The sequence below is a fragment of the Calidris pugnax genome, unplaced genomic scaffold (genome assembly GCF_001431845.1).
Source record: "Calidris pugnax isolate Ruff unplaced genomic scaffold, ASM143184v1 scaffold13, whole genome shotgun sequence".
NCBI lineage: Eukaryota > Metazoa > Chordata > Aves > Charadriiformes > Scolopacidae > Calidris > Calidris pugnax.
This window is the reverse complement of record NW_015090810.1, coordinates 20,918,360-20,929,998: the sequence shown is the minus strand read 5'-3', so window position 1 is coordinate 20,929,998 and position 11,639 is coordinate 20,918,360. Positions and strand designations below refer to the sequence as shown.

Genomic DNA, 11,639 nt, shown 5'->3' with positions numbered 1-11,639 from the left:
CCCTCGTCCCCTTCTCCTTCCAGTTTAATGATCAAACGTCTGCCTGGAAGAAAGGCGAGGGAGAGGGAGGCACGGAGGGGCCCCCCCCGCCGCCGTTGTGTGTGCAAGAGCGAGTGGGTACGGGCCTCCCCCCCCCCCCCCGCCCCGGCAGCCCGGGAGGGGAGGAGAGAGGAGGAGGAGGAGGAGGAGGAGGCAGCGCGGCAGCCGCGAGTGCCAGTGCAGCGCTGGGTGACTCTCCCGTACTCGCTGCGGGAGGAGGGGGAGGGCGGGCGCTGTGTACCTTTCCCTCCCGTGCCTTTCCTCACTTTAAGGAGCCGGGGCCAATCGCCGGCAGAAGGGAACAAAGGGAAGGGGGGGAGGGAAGCCCACCCCAGCAGCGGCCGCACCAGAAAAACCCCCAGGGAGGCAGAGCCCTGCGGCTCCCGCTGACAGCAGCGCGGCTCCGGACTGGTCGCCGGGATTCGCGCTCCGCGGCGGCGCTGCTGCTGCTTCTCCTCCGTCCTCATCCTCCTCGCCGAGTTTAAAGGGGGAGAAGCGTCCGGCAAAGGGAGAGAAACTTGGCTCGGCGAGTGAGTGCCCCTGGCTCCTAGCGTGTGGGGTGTCTGGCGGCAGCGGCGGCTCGGTCCTGGCGATCAAGATGAAAAGTAAAAAAGGTAGTTGTGATGGGGCGCTGGGAGAAACGGGGTGCCCTTGCGCCTCTCCGCTCCCTACGGGAACGACTTGGGGGGGCCGAAGGGGGGGGAAGTGGAAAGGAGGGAGGCTGTTGCCAAGCCAGAGTCTGTTTTTCCTTCTTTCCTCGGCCCTTTTCTCCCCGGTGTGCCCCGCTCCCCCCCCGGCCGAGCTCCCGTGGAAGATGGCAGTGGATGCTCCGCTCCCAGACAAAACATGCGGGGCTGTTGTTTGGAGGCGGCCGCCTCTCCGCGCCGCTGGCTCCCTGTCAAAAACATGTCCAGCCGCCCGCTTTGTGTCTTCGCGAAGTTTTGTTTTCGCTCCCTCCGCCGAGCCTCTTCCCCCTGCCTACCCCTAAAACGTGTTTTGTTTTTGTCGCGTTTCCACACCGAGCCCCGCCGTCCCGGTAACGGAGGGCGAGGGTCGTTTTCCCAAGTTGAGGGGAAGAAAGCGAGGTTTCCCGTAACTCGGAACCTGCCGGCGTCGGGCAACTCTTTGTTCGCGGCAGCGCGGGGGGAGCGGGCAGGGCGGCGTGGGGCTGGGGGGCTCGGCGGGGGGGGCTCAAACCCCATCCGCGCCCTCGGCAGCCTTGTTTTGCTCAAAGTTGCTGGGTTTGCCTTCCCTTTCTTTTATCCCTTAAAACAACAACAAAAAAGTACAAAGTTTCGACACAGGATTAAAAGGAGCAAGATTTCCCCCCCCCCCCAAAAGTAAGTCACTTGAAGTTTCCTTTGTGTTGATTTACAAGCAGACAAACTTTATAGTTAGAGAATTGTTACTTCTTTTCGCTTGTGGTGCTTTAAGTGCCTTTAAATTGGAGCTTGGCCACAAAGACGCGGAACGTGCTTTCAGATTTAACACTTCTAGGCTGGCTGGAAAGAAGTTTAGAGCAAAGCAGGATCTCTCCAGTTGTGATTTACCAGTCCGTGGCGTGCATGAAGGGTGTTTTGCATTCAAAGACCATTAAATTACCCGAAGTGGAGGGTTAGAGAGGAGCAGTGCGCATGTTCAGTACTCCAGAGTTGTGCTGTTTTTCCCCTACTACGCATTCCTGCGGCTCTATAGTAGAGCAGCCTCGCTCATTGTTAATATCCTTGGAGCAATTAACGCATATGTCGTTCGTGAAATCATTGGGCTGCTGGAAAGGCGATGTACTAATATGGTTTGTAACCCTGGTAAGAAGCTTTGGACGTGCCACTCGTTTAAGGGGAGCGCACACAAAGGGAATTAGGGCACAAAGACGAAGTTTAAACAGCGGGCAGGGTGGTGTTTAATAGCGAAGCATTCCGAGTTCCCGCAGGAGCTGGGCGCGTTGGAGCCTGCTAGCGAGCTGCACGGATTTTTAGATTACAACATGTGCTGCATACCAAGCTCCGCCGCCTGAGCCTAGAGACACTGACAGCAGCGACTTTCAAATGTTTCAGTCGCCTTAGGTAGCCTGAGATTCTTAACCTTATTGCAAGCAGTTTTGCTCTTTTTTTTTTTTTTCTTTTTTTTTTTGGTCTCACTGAATTAATTTAGCCCAGTTATTTTTAGGACATTCCTATGCTCCCTATTTGCACAGCAGTGGTGAGCTGGTTTCCTGTCTGCTGTTGCTTCCATTGTTCAGACTTCTCTCCCCGAGGGCAGCTGCTGGTTGGTGAAATACCAAAACTCCCTGCACTTTCAACTGTTGTTCTTGCCACCTCCGAAATAAATGCGTGTGAAAAACGCTGACGTAGTTTCTAGGTATGCATGTGTAGGGCTTTGTGTGTGTGTGTGTGAGAGAGAGGGGGGGGGGGGGAAAGATCTGCTTTGAGGATTGCAAGTCCTGGGCTGAAACAATGGAAACAATGAAAGGTGACAGGCGGGAGGGAGAACTTTTGAGAGGGGCCATGGGCCTGGGGTTTGCGTGGCAGAAATTAAAAGGTGAGGAGACAAAGACGGAAACTTTTAAAAAGATGTTAGGGCTAGGGCGCCTTTGTTTTACTAAAGGTTGGGCTTGTAGTTATTTGTGACCTCCTGGCATTTCAGGCTCATTCAAGAAGTTTCAAAGAGTGACTTTGTTACAGATTTCTTGCTTGCACTCCTAAAAAACCCTCGTTTAAAGAAAAAAAAAAAAAGTATAGCATAGCCAAGCCTGACTGCTTTAGAAGCGATAGAGCGCAAGCTGTGTGAAATACAGAGGAGAACAAATAAGCTAGTTCCTCAATTATGAAACCTATTCAGAGGAAAAAGTTGTTGTGGGTTGTTTTTTTTTTTTAACTGTGGAAATTCCCTTCTGCATCCTTGTAGTTCGTGGTTACTTATGAATAAATTTAAACTATTTTATTTTTATTGTTGATTTTTAAGTTCACATTACATTTTTGTTAGTTTTTTTGTTTGTGTGTTGCATTTTTTTGTTGGATGTTGTTTTGGTTGGGTTTTTTTGTTGGTATATTGTTGTTTTGTTTGTTTTTGGGTTTGGGTGTGTTGTTGTTTTTTTTTTTATTATTTATTTAAAGTTAACAGGCTGTGGATTAAAACCCCGAGGACTCTTCTGTGGATAGTTAATGTAGAAATAATAACGTGATAGCAATCACACTGAACATACTCAGCTTGTTAATTAACTGATTTGGAATACAATCTCGCAAAGACACAGGCATGTGCTCAAGTTTATACATGTGAGGAATCCTACTGAACTTGGTTACAACAGGACCGGGGCCTTAGATGGGAACTGGTTCTGTTTGTCTGTGCTGCTAAAAAAAAATCTGTCTTAATAAATTCAGAGAACCCTAAGGGGGTGGAGGTTTTCCGTAAGGTGTTTTTTGTCCATCCCCTCTCTGGAGGGCAGAGATTGTTCCTTGTGGTATACTTTGTCCTGTTTTGAATAACAATTGGCTTCTGCCACTTCCTCTGTGAAGCTCTTCCTCGACACAATGGGATAGTTGTGTGTTTTGTTGGGTTTTTTTTTCTTCCCCTGATACTGAGCCTAAATTTGTCATTTGCTTAACTTCCATTTCATTTTTCTTAGCCTCTGTAAATACTTTGTCCTCCCCCTCACAGTATTTCAGCATGCCTTCTTAAGTAGCAGTAGTTTATTTTGAAATCAGCTTTAGTCATCTCTGTACTTTTACTCAAGTTGTTTCAAGCTGTTAACGGTTGGGTGGTGAGCCTAGGCTGGAGATCCTAGGTGTAATCTTCCCTGAGCTGATTATGAGAGGACCTGTGAAGTCTTTGGGCTGTGACACAATGCAACAGTGCGTTCAATCGTGGATATGGCTTCAGCTGGGAAGCCAGGAAGATAAAGTAATTTATAAAGATGGGATGCTGAACATGTAGTTCTTAGGTCATTAATAGCGTGGACTGCTCATCTAAGTGGTGATGGTGGGAGTGGAGAACTGGGATTTTGTATTGTTTTTCAGGCCTCTCCGCCAATGAACTGGTGCTGCTTTAATTTAGTCCTGTAAAAGCAGTTTTTCTGTTTAGGTTAAATGTATTTAGGAGGAGACATAAAATAACCTGTTGCTACCCTACTTTTAAGACAAAATAAATTAGTAGGTCAGCTGGGGCTACTCGTCGTGTCCACAAGCCTTTATTCTGGGTGTAAATAACAGTAAGCCAATGGTCCAGTCGTGGAGCTTAGCCAGAAGCCTTTTCAGTTGGGCCCTGTTAAAACAGGAAACCAGCAGCGAATAGCCTGATTACTAACAAGACGGAAAAACAAAGCTGGGTTGTAATCAGCAGGAATGCTTTAATGAAAACAGAGCCTTGACAGCAACAATGTGGCTCCTGCTCTAGTAAAAAAATATCAGCTGGGGTAGTGCGAGATTTCTAGCCATGACTTCCTGTTGCTGCTCGCTCTGTATCGCGCCGGAGAGATCTGCCACAAGTTCAGAGGGCTGATCGGCTATTTAAATGAGCTCATTTAAATGAGGAGAAGTTGTACTACGCTGAGTTTCCTGCTTAACCAAAACCCGCTTTGTGTCACTAACTCACTGTGTCAATTAATATGACACACTAAGCGAGCAGGTCAAAGGGCAGGCTCTGCTGTTGACTCATTTCTTGCTAGGTAGGTTACGGTTAGTCAGATGGCAACTTTTACTTTAGCAAAAGATCATGTTTGCAAAATAGAGAAACGTTTTTATGCTGCCGGCTTTCAGACAGTGTTTTGTGGCTTTTTTTTTCAGGTGAAAAAGGGCAACAGTTCTTCTAGAAGAAGTTTTGCTGTCAAATCAATTTTCTCAAATTCAGAGAGGCTCCCATGGTTAGAACTTGCAGAGGTTACTTCAGATGGGGTGGTGTGTGTCTGGAGGACTTTTTGTTTATGCCATGTAAATATGGCTCACAAACCATTAGACACCTAACTTTCTCATAGGAGTAGTTTCTTTGGCTTCTCTTCCCTCTTATTTCCAGCCCTCACTGTTTGCCTCTCCCTGTTTCCCAAGGTCCTGTCTTGCTGCCTATTATATGTAAAAACAAACAAAAAAACCCAACCCACTGAAGTGCTGCAATACTTCTGGTTTCTGACAAACAAGAACAGCTCACTTGAAAACATTGTCTGAATGGCGTAGGCTAGTTTTAGCTAGTTTTAAAATTGAATTTAAAAGGGATGAGCTGCTTTGCAAAGCCATCGTGTTGCCTGTGCAGGATCTTTGTTCCAAGAAATGCTCCTCGTGGCTCCAGGAGCGTGTTGTGCAAGGCATGTTCTCAGGTTAGGTTGCAAGCATGACAGCACTTTCCGTGAAGCTATGACAAATATAAAGCAGTTTGCTCGGAATCAGTTTAAAGCAAATTTGACGTACTTTCTAGGTGAATTAAGAACCTGTTTACATAATTTAGAGTTTATCTTGTGTTGACTATTTAAATATTATCCTATTGTTCCTGTTCCATGACTGGATAATTTGTGTAGCTAATCATCACAGGAAAAATTGGGTATGTCAGTTTGGTGTTTGTTACATAAATCAGCAATTGGGAGAATGAAAACAATACTAAGTAAGTTACTGAAGTAACTACGCCAGACAAATTGCAGATTGATCATCCTGCTGGGAATGCTTGCATATCAAAAATATGTTTTCAAGTTTGGACAGCTTAAAACTAAATTTAAGGATGTTGAAGCTATTCATAAATAGGGGAAGGAAAGAATAATTTACCATGTCAGCTTTGGCTGAAGTTTGAAAGTGTGGGGAAAGGTCCTTCCGTGCCCCCCCTGCCGTCCTCCCCTCCCAAGTGTTAAGGAAAACTTACACACTCCCTTCTTTCTTTCTTCCTGTGTTGTGCGGTTTGGTTTAAACAGAATTTTTGAATTATGGGTGGTTACCCAGATAAAAATTTTACTTTTGACATTTAACTTGTTTTTACTATTAAGGTTTTAGTTTTGATGTTATGAAGGAGCAAGTTTCTTCCCCCCACCCCCACAATCTTAAGTTCAAAACATAGAAAGAGTGAGTTGTTTTCATTCTACAGTTTCTAGAAAATGCTTCTGAAAGCCAGTATAATTTCACTTGAAATTAGTTTTGTACTAGTTGAAAATGGGTGGTGTTTTACTTAGATTTATATATCATTTGTAAGATTCCAAAAATCTGTGGTGAGCTTAACCTGGTGAGTATTTAAAGCATGGTGGTTTTTGTGTTTTATGGTACTGATTATTTCCTCAGTGAATTGTATATCCTACCAAAGGAGTAGAATTGTAGTCTTCCTAACTACTGACTACTTGTTTGTTTGTTTGTCTTAATTTTATTTACATACCATAGCTTTGTGATACTGGTGGTGTGGTGTATGTATAAAGGGATAATCAAATTTTGAAATCTGTTCCTTCCTTTGTGTTAGAGAAAAAAGGTATGCAGTGAACTTGGAAATCTGGAACCTTTGTAGTTAAGTATAGCACAGAACACACATTTCCACAGATTAAAATAAGAGATGAAAACCATGAAGTTGAAAAAATAATCAGGATGCAAAGTGGTAAATTTAAAACAAACAAATAAACCCACCCAAACATTAAATGATCGTGGTTCTTTGATACAGAAGTGCAATTAAATTAAAAAAATCCATCTCCTGATAAAATGATGGACTCTTAGGTACCTGATTCTTTCCTTTTCCTGCACTTTTTTTTTTCCTTCCTAAGTGAAATTCCACTCAGGGGTGGGGGCAGACACAACTTTTCTTATTTTCTTGTTCCATTATTTTTTTTATTAATAGCTCTAGAATGAGCTATTGATTTCTAAAATCTACAAGCTATTTCTCCCAGAAGGGGACCCGTTTCTTGAGTTGGGTCTTTGAAGTTCTTGCTTATTGACCTTTTGCCCAGCCACTGGATAGTTATCCTTGCAGAAAAGTGTTGGAAGCATACCATAGCAAGCAAATTTGGACAATATTGGCATTAGATAGAAGCTATCTGATAACATGCAGCAGATAAAAGGTTGCCAGGGGAACAAGAAAATGAGGGTTTGCAGAGAGGAATTCCCCTAGGAACAGATCATTGGTGCTACTTTTTGTTCAGCTGACAGAAAAGCTACAGCTTGACAAGTTAACGCTATAGGACAAATCTCCTGTATAGGAGGCTATGCCATGACTCACAGCAGAGACAGTTAATGTAATAAAAAGTGTCTGAACCATAGAATGCTGCAGCTGAGTACTTGACGGATTTAGGAGGCTGATGGTTGTTTTCTTCTTAAAATTGTAGGTGTAGTTGCAATATCAGGCAGTGAAACGGAGGATGATGACACTATGGATGTCCCACTGGATCTTTCCTCATCTGCTGGCTCAGGCAAACGGAGGAGACGTGGCAACCTGCCTAAGGAATCTGTGCAGATACTTCGGGACTGGCTGTATGAGCACCGATACAACGCTTATCCTTCAGAGCAAGAAAAAGCGCTATTATCCCGACAAACACACCTTTCCACACTACAGGTAAAGAAAAAATAAATAAATAGTTCTTGCTTCTAAAGGAGCTGTTTTCTGTTTTCTTCTTAATTTGCCTGTGGTCTAGTCACTGATACAAATGTTTACAGGTCATGTGTGATTTCCTTGTTATTGTTACTCACTCTCCCTCTGATTGCACTTGTAAGGAAAAGTCCAAATGAATTGTGATATGATGATCTTTGTTTATTGGGAATAAAATTACTCCTCTGGAAGAACAGTCAGTCATTAATTTGAGCATGCATCCTAATTTTTGTGGAATCGGGCCCCAAAAGACATAAAATGTCCATATCAGGCGATTTATTGTAAGGAGAAGGTATTTATTTGTCAACAGAGCTTTTATGGTGGTAGATGCACAGCTTAAGATACAATTCTTCACTTCTAAAACTGCAGCTTGAGGCTTGTTCCTGTAGAACATGCACATATATAATTATGTGTATGAGGGCTTCCATTAAAATTGGTGGAACAACGTATACGGGACACAGCTACTCAAGTCTGTTAGTATAGGTGTGGTGAGGCTTTTTTGTGGCTAGTTTGGATTCTGATCCTGGGATACTGCTGGCAGCTGCAACGTCCCTTGGACACATCAGTCTCATGTTCTGTGATCATCTTTGGTGGAATGGCTATTAACAGCTGCTTTCCGCCTCGTGGAAAGGTGGCTGCATGAGGACTTGGGTAAACTCTGGTTTGGTTTTGAGAGGTGCTAAAAATAGAGCACTCGTGTTGACTCCTGGGCTTTATTTTTCCAGATTAATTCGTTAGTACAAATTTTGTAATTGGCTGTAAAGTAAAATTTCCTTAATGTAACATCCTAAAGAAAACCTCCTTTATGTAGTAAACAGAAAAAAAGACGTTGAACTATAAACTATCCTGTATCGCCCAGGAAACTGGTTTGATATTTAAACAAGGACAAACTTAAATGAGGTAATTCATGTTATGTCTGTCGACACAGTCAGTTGAACAAGGAAAATCAGTAACTATTTGTGGGAGGAGTGGCTCTCTTCAGAGAGAAAAGGTTTTCCTGTTGTTAATTAACCTAAGCATAGGGAACAATAGCTAATAGGTTAATGTGTGTGCACAGAGTTAAACTCTAAACCCCTCCGTTTTTTCTAGCAGTCTTCAGATGTCCCGGGGCTTTCTGTAACAGGAGCGGGGAGCTGGGGGTAGAGCCTGGACAAGGGAAGGGCCTTTGCCAGGCGTGTCAGAACTTGTCAGTAGGTCTCTCTTTTGTTCTGCAGTTAAGGAAACTGCTTGGAGGGATTCATTAATCTAACTCTAATGGCACATAGTTGGAAATGAATGAAGATAGAAATTAAGATGTCATTATATTCCCAGGTCTGCAACTGGTTTATCAATGCACGCCGCAGGCTTTTACCTGACATGTTGAGGAAGGATGGCAAAGACCCAAATCAATTCACTATCTCGCGGCGAGGGACCAAGCTTCCCGAGGGCGGCCTGGTGGAGTCTTCCATCAGCACAAAGAACTACATTCCCCTGCTGGAGGAGACTGCCTTCCTTCCTGCTGGCGCACCGCTCGGCAAGACTGTGTCCTCTTCCAAGCCGTCTTCCCCGGGATCGGTCCTGGCTCGGCCGTCGGTGATTTGCCACACGACTGTGACTGCATTGAAAGACGCCCCGTTCCACTTTTGCCAGCCGGCTGAGGTAGGCCAGACCACGGACCTGCAGCAGCCCCCAGCCAACGCCTTCACAGACAACTCCCTCTCCTACCATGAGGACGCATCTAAACTGGGACCTGGTGCAAATGCACAAAGTGGGCTCTTTAACACTCCTCCTCCAACCCCACCAGACCTTAACCAGGATTTTAGTGGATTTCAGCTGCTGGTGGATGTTGCACTCAAAAGGGCGGCAGAAATGGAGTTGCAGGCAAAACTTATGGCCTAAATTCCCTTCCTTCTCCTTCCCCGTTTTGTTTTTCCAGGCAGGGATCTAACAGCTGTGTGGTTATTGCCACCCACACGATATCAAAAGACTTCACTGCATTATTATTATTTTTTTTTTATTAATCTTATTTGCACAAGGGATTGCTGAAATGAAGCTTCCTGTCACTGAGATGGTCTTCAGTGGAATATGGTCATTCCAAGAATTATAAACTTAAAGCTACTGTAGAAAGAAAGGATTGTGTGTTGGGTTTTTTTTTTTTTTTAATGTTTTCTTTGTAGGTTTTTCATAATGTGAGATGGTTCCCAAGATCATGTGATTTGTTTTTGTTTCTTTCAGACTGTGCAATATCTAGTAATGATAGAGTCTTCTTATCATTCCCATGTGGAACAGAATATACCGACACGCTGTCTAAAATAAATTTTCAATTTTTTTAACAATACAAACTTTGGATGATTATGCTTTTTTCCCATAATGTAATAAAATATTTTCTTTAAAAATGGATGCCTACAGAGTATTTTGTTGAATACGAGCTTTGCAAAAACCACGGCTTTAATCTTGAAATCAATGGAAGTGAGAAATACTTTTGTGCTCATACTGTCTTTGTTTTGTTAAGAGAGCTATGCTAGCAGTTGTTGTTAACCAGATGTTTAAAGGAATGCTGAAAAGTGGGCCAGAAGTACCTGAGTGTGTTCTGCTATGTTGAAATTTTTTAAAGGGGCCAAAGGGAGTTATGTAGGCAACTTTCGTTAAATTTCAGTGGGATATCTTAGGCCCTTCTACGAGTTCCAGCTTTTGACTCCCAGAAATACTTCAGGGCTGTGAGATGTGACAGCCCATGGGGAAGTTGACCTGAAGACGAAATTAGAAGGCAGAAGAAGGGGCTGGGGCAAGCATTCTTTGCAGGTCTTTACGATACAGCTCGACAAATTTTGGAGAAGGACAAGGGCTCCCACTCTTACATTTCTTTGACTACCAATGACAAGGTTTTGACTCTGTAATTCTAGCAGACTGAAATAGAAGAGACTATTGGATTGAAATCTGAATTCTGGGAGCCAGGTCTTGGTAAGATACTCAAACAGGTGGTTGACTAAGATTTAGAAGAGATCCCTGTTGTATTGGGGTGTATTTTGACCAACAGAATCTAAATTACCTTTCAGAAAAAGGCTCTGCTATCAAAATGACTTCTTACTGAAAAATGTGAAGACTTGCAGCTCACATTTCAATTTACTTGAATGTCAGTCACCCACCCCTATTCTTCTAACAACAGTGAAATAAGAGACCTCTAGGGGAAAAAATCAGTTCCGGCTAATCCTTAAAAACAAACCAGTTGTCTGTTTGGGAGGGTGGGGGAGGGCTTTGTGTGGAGCAGGAGAGCTGACGAATTTAAGGATATCATTCTGAGTAGAAGACTAAAATATTCAGACTGCAATGTGTATGCATTTTGTTTTGTTGTGGCCTTTATTTCTTTTTAGTGTCAGAAATACTCTTCATTTGTTCTCTGGAGTACTGTTTGGAATTCTACTGAGCTTCTGCCTTTCTTTATTTAACCTACAAGTTAAAAATCAACGATTATATTTAAAAGAAAAAGGGCAAATTGTAAACACTGTGGCTTACTCCTGTCTGCATCAGCTTCAATAACACAATCATCCTAATATACTGTATGCATATAAATACTTTTTTAAGAAAACTTTCTACTGAAATAAAGCTAGAAAAATATTTTTGAATATAGGCAGAGGTAGCTGAATACTTTGTCTTCAAGGAATAGCATATGAGTCTGGAAAGAGCCTTGCGTCTTGTCCCTTTGGGCACACTGTAATTTATACTTCTAGGTTATTTTCCCGGGGATGCCTATGTATGGTTTTTCACTTGTTTGTTTGGGTTTTTTTTAATGGCTAATTATAAAATAAAATGATAATACACTTCTGTGTAACTGTGAGGTCAATGTTGAGGGAAAAGTTGGCCAATAGACATCCTTTTGTGGCATAGAGGGTTGTTCTCAAAGGGTGCTAGACACCCAAGAAGGAGTGTCAGCTTTGATAAAGGTTTGGAAGATGTTTCCTTGTCCGCATGCAGGAAGCAAGTTTATTGCAACACTCCTTACACCCACACCTTAAGCATTGGTGAAGGCAAAACAAGGTCATGCAAATATGTTTGCATTGTTTGATTTGACTTTTTAATCTTTTTTTTTTTTT

General features: G+C 43.2%; 1 protein-coding gene across 1 annotated transcript; it reads left to right on the top strand.

Annotated features, from left to right (window-relative positions):
• The first annotated feature begins 209 nt into the window (after positions 1-209).
• On the top strand, positions 210-11,367 carry TGIF1 (TGFB-induced factor homeobox 1). The gene is made up of 3 exons (XM_014938758.1): positions 210-653; positions 7,310-7,536; positions 8,881-11,367. Exons 1-3 carry the CDS (start codon positions 638-640, stop codon positions 9,445-9,447), a joined length of 810 nt encoding a protein of 269 aa, XP_014794244.1. The 5' UTR covers positions 210-637; the 3' UTR covers positions 9,448-11,367.
• The last annotated feature ends 272 nt before the right edge of the window (positions 11,368-11,639 follow it).

What these genes read in the sequence shown, in the direction of transcription:
- TGIF1 (XM_014938758.1), top strand. An exon ending in CACACCTTTCCACACTACAG is followed by an intron (nt 7,537 to 8,880) that starts GTAAAGAAAAAA and finishes TTATATTCCCAG; the next exon opens with GTCTGCAACTGGTTTATCAA.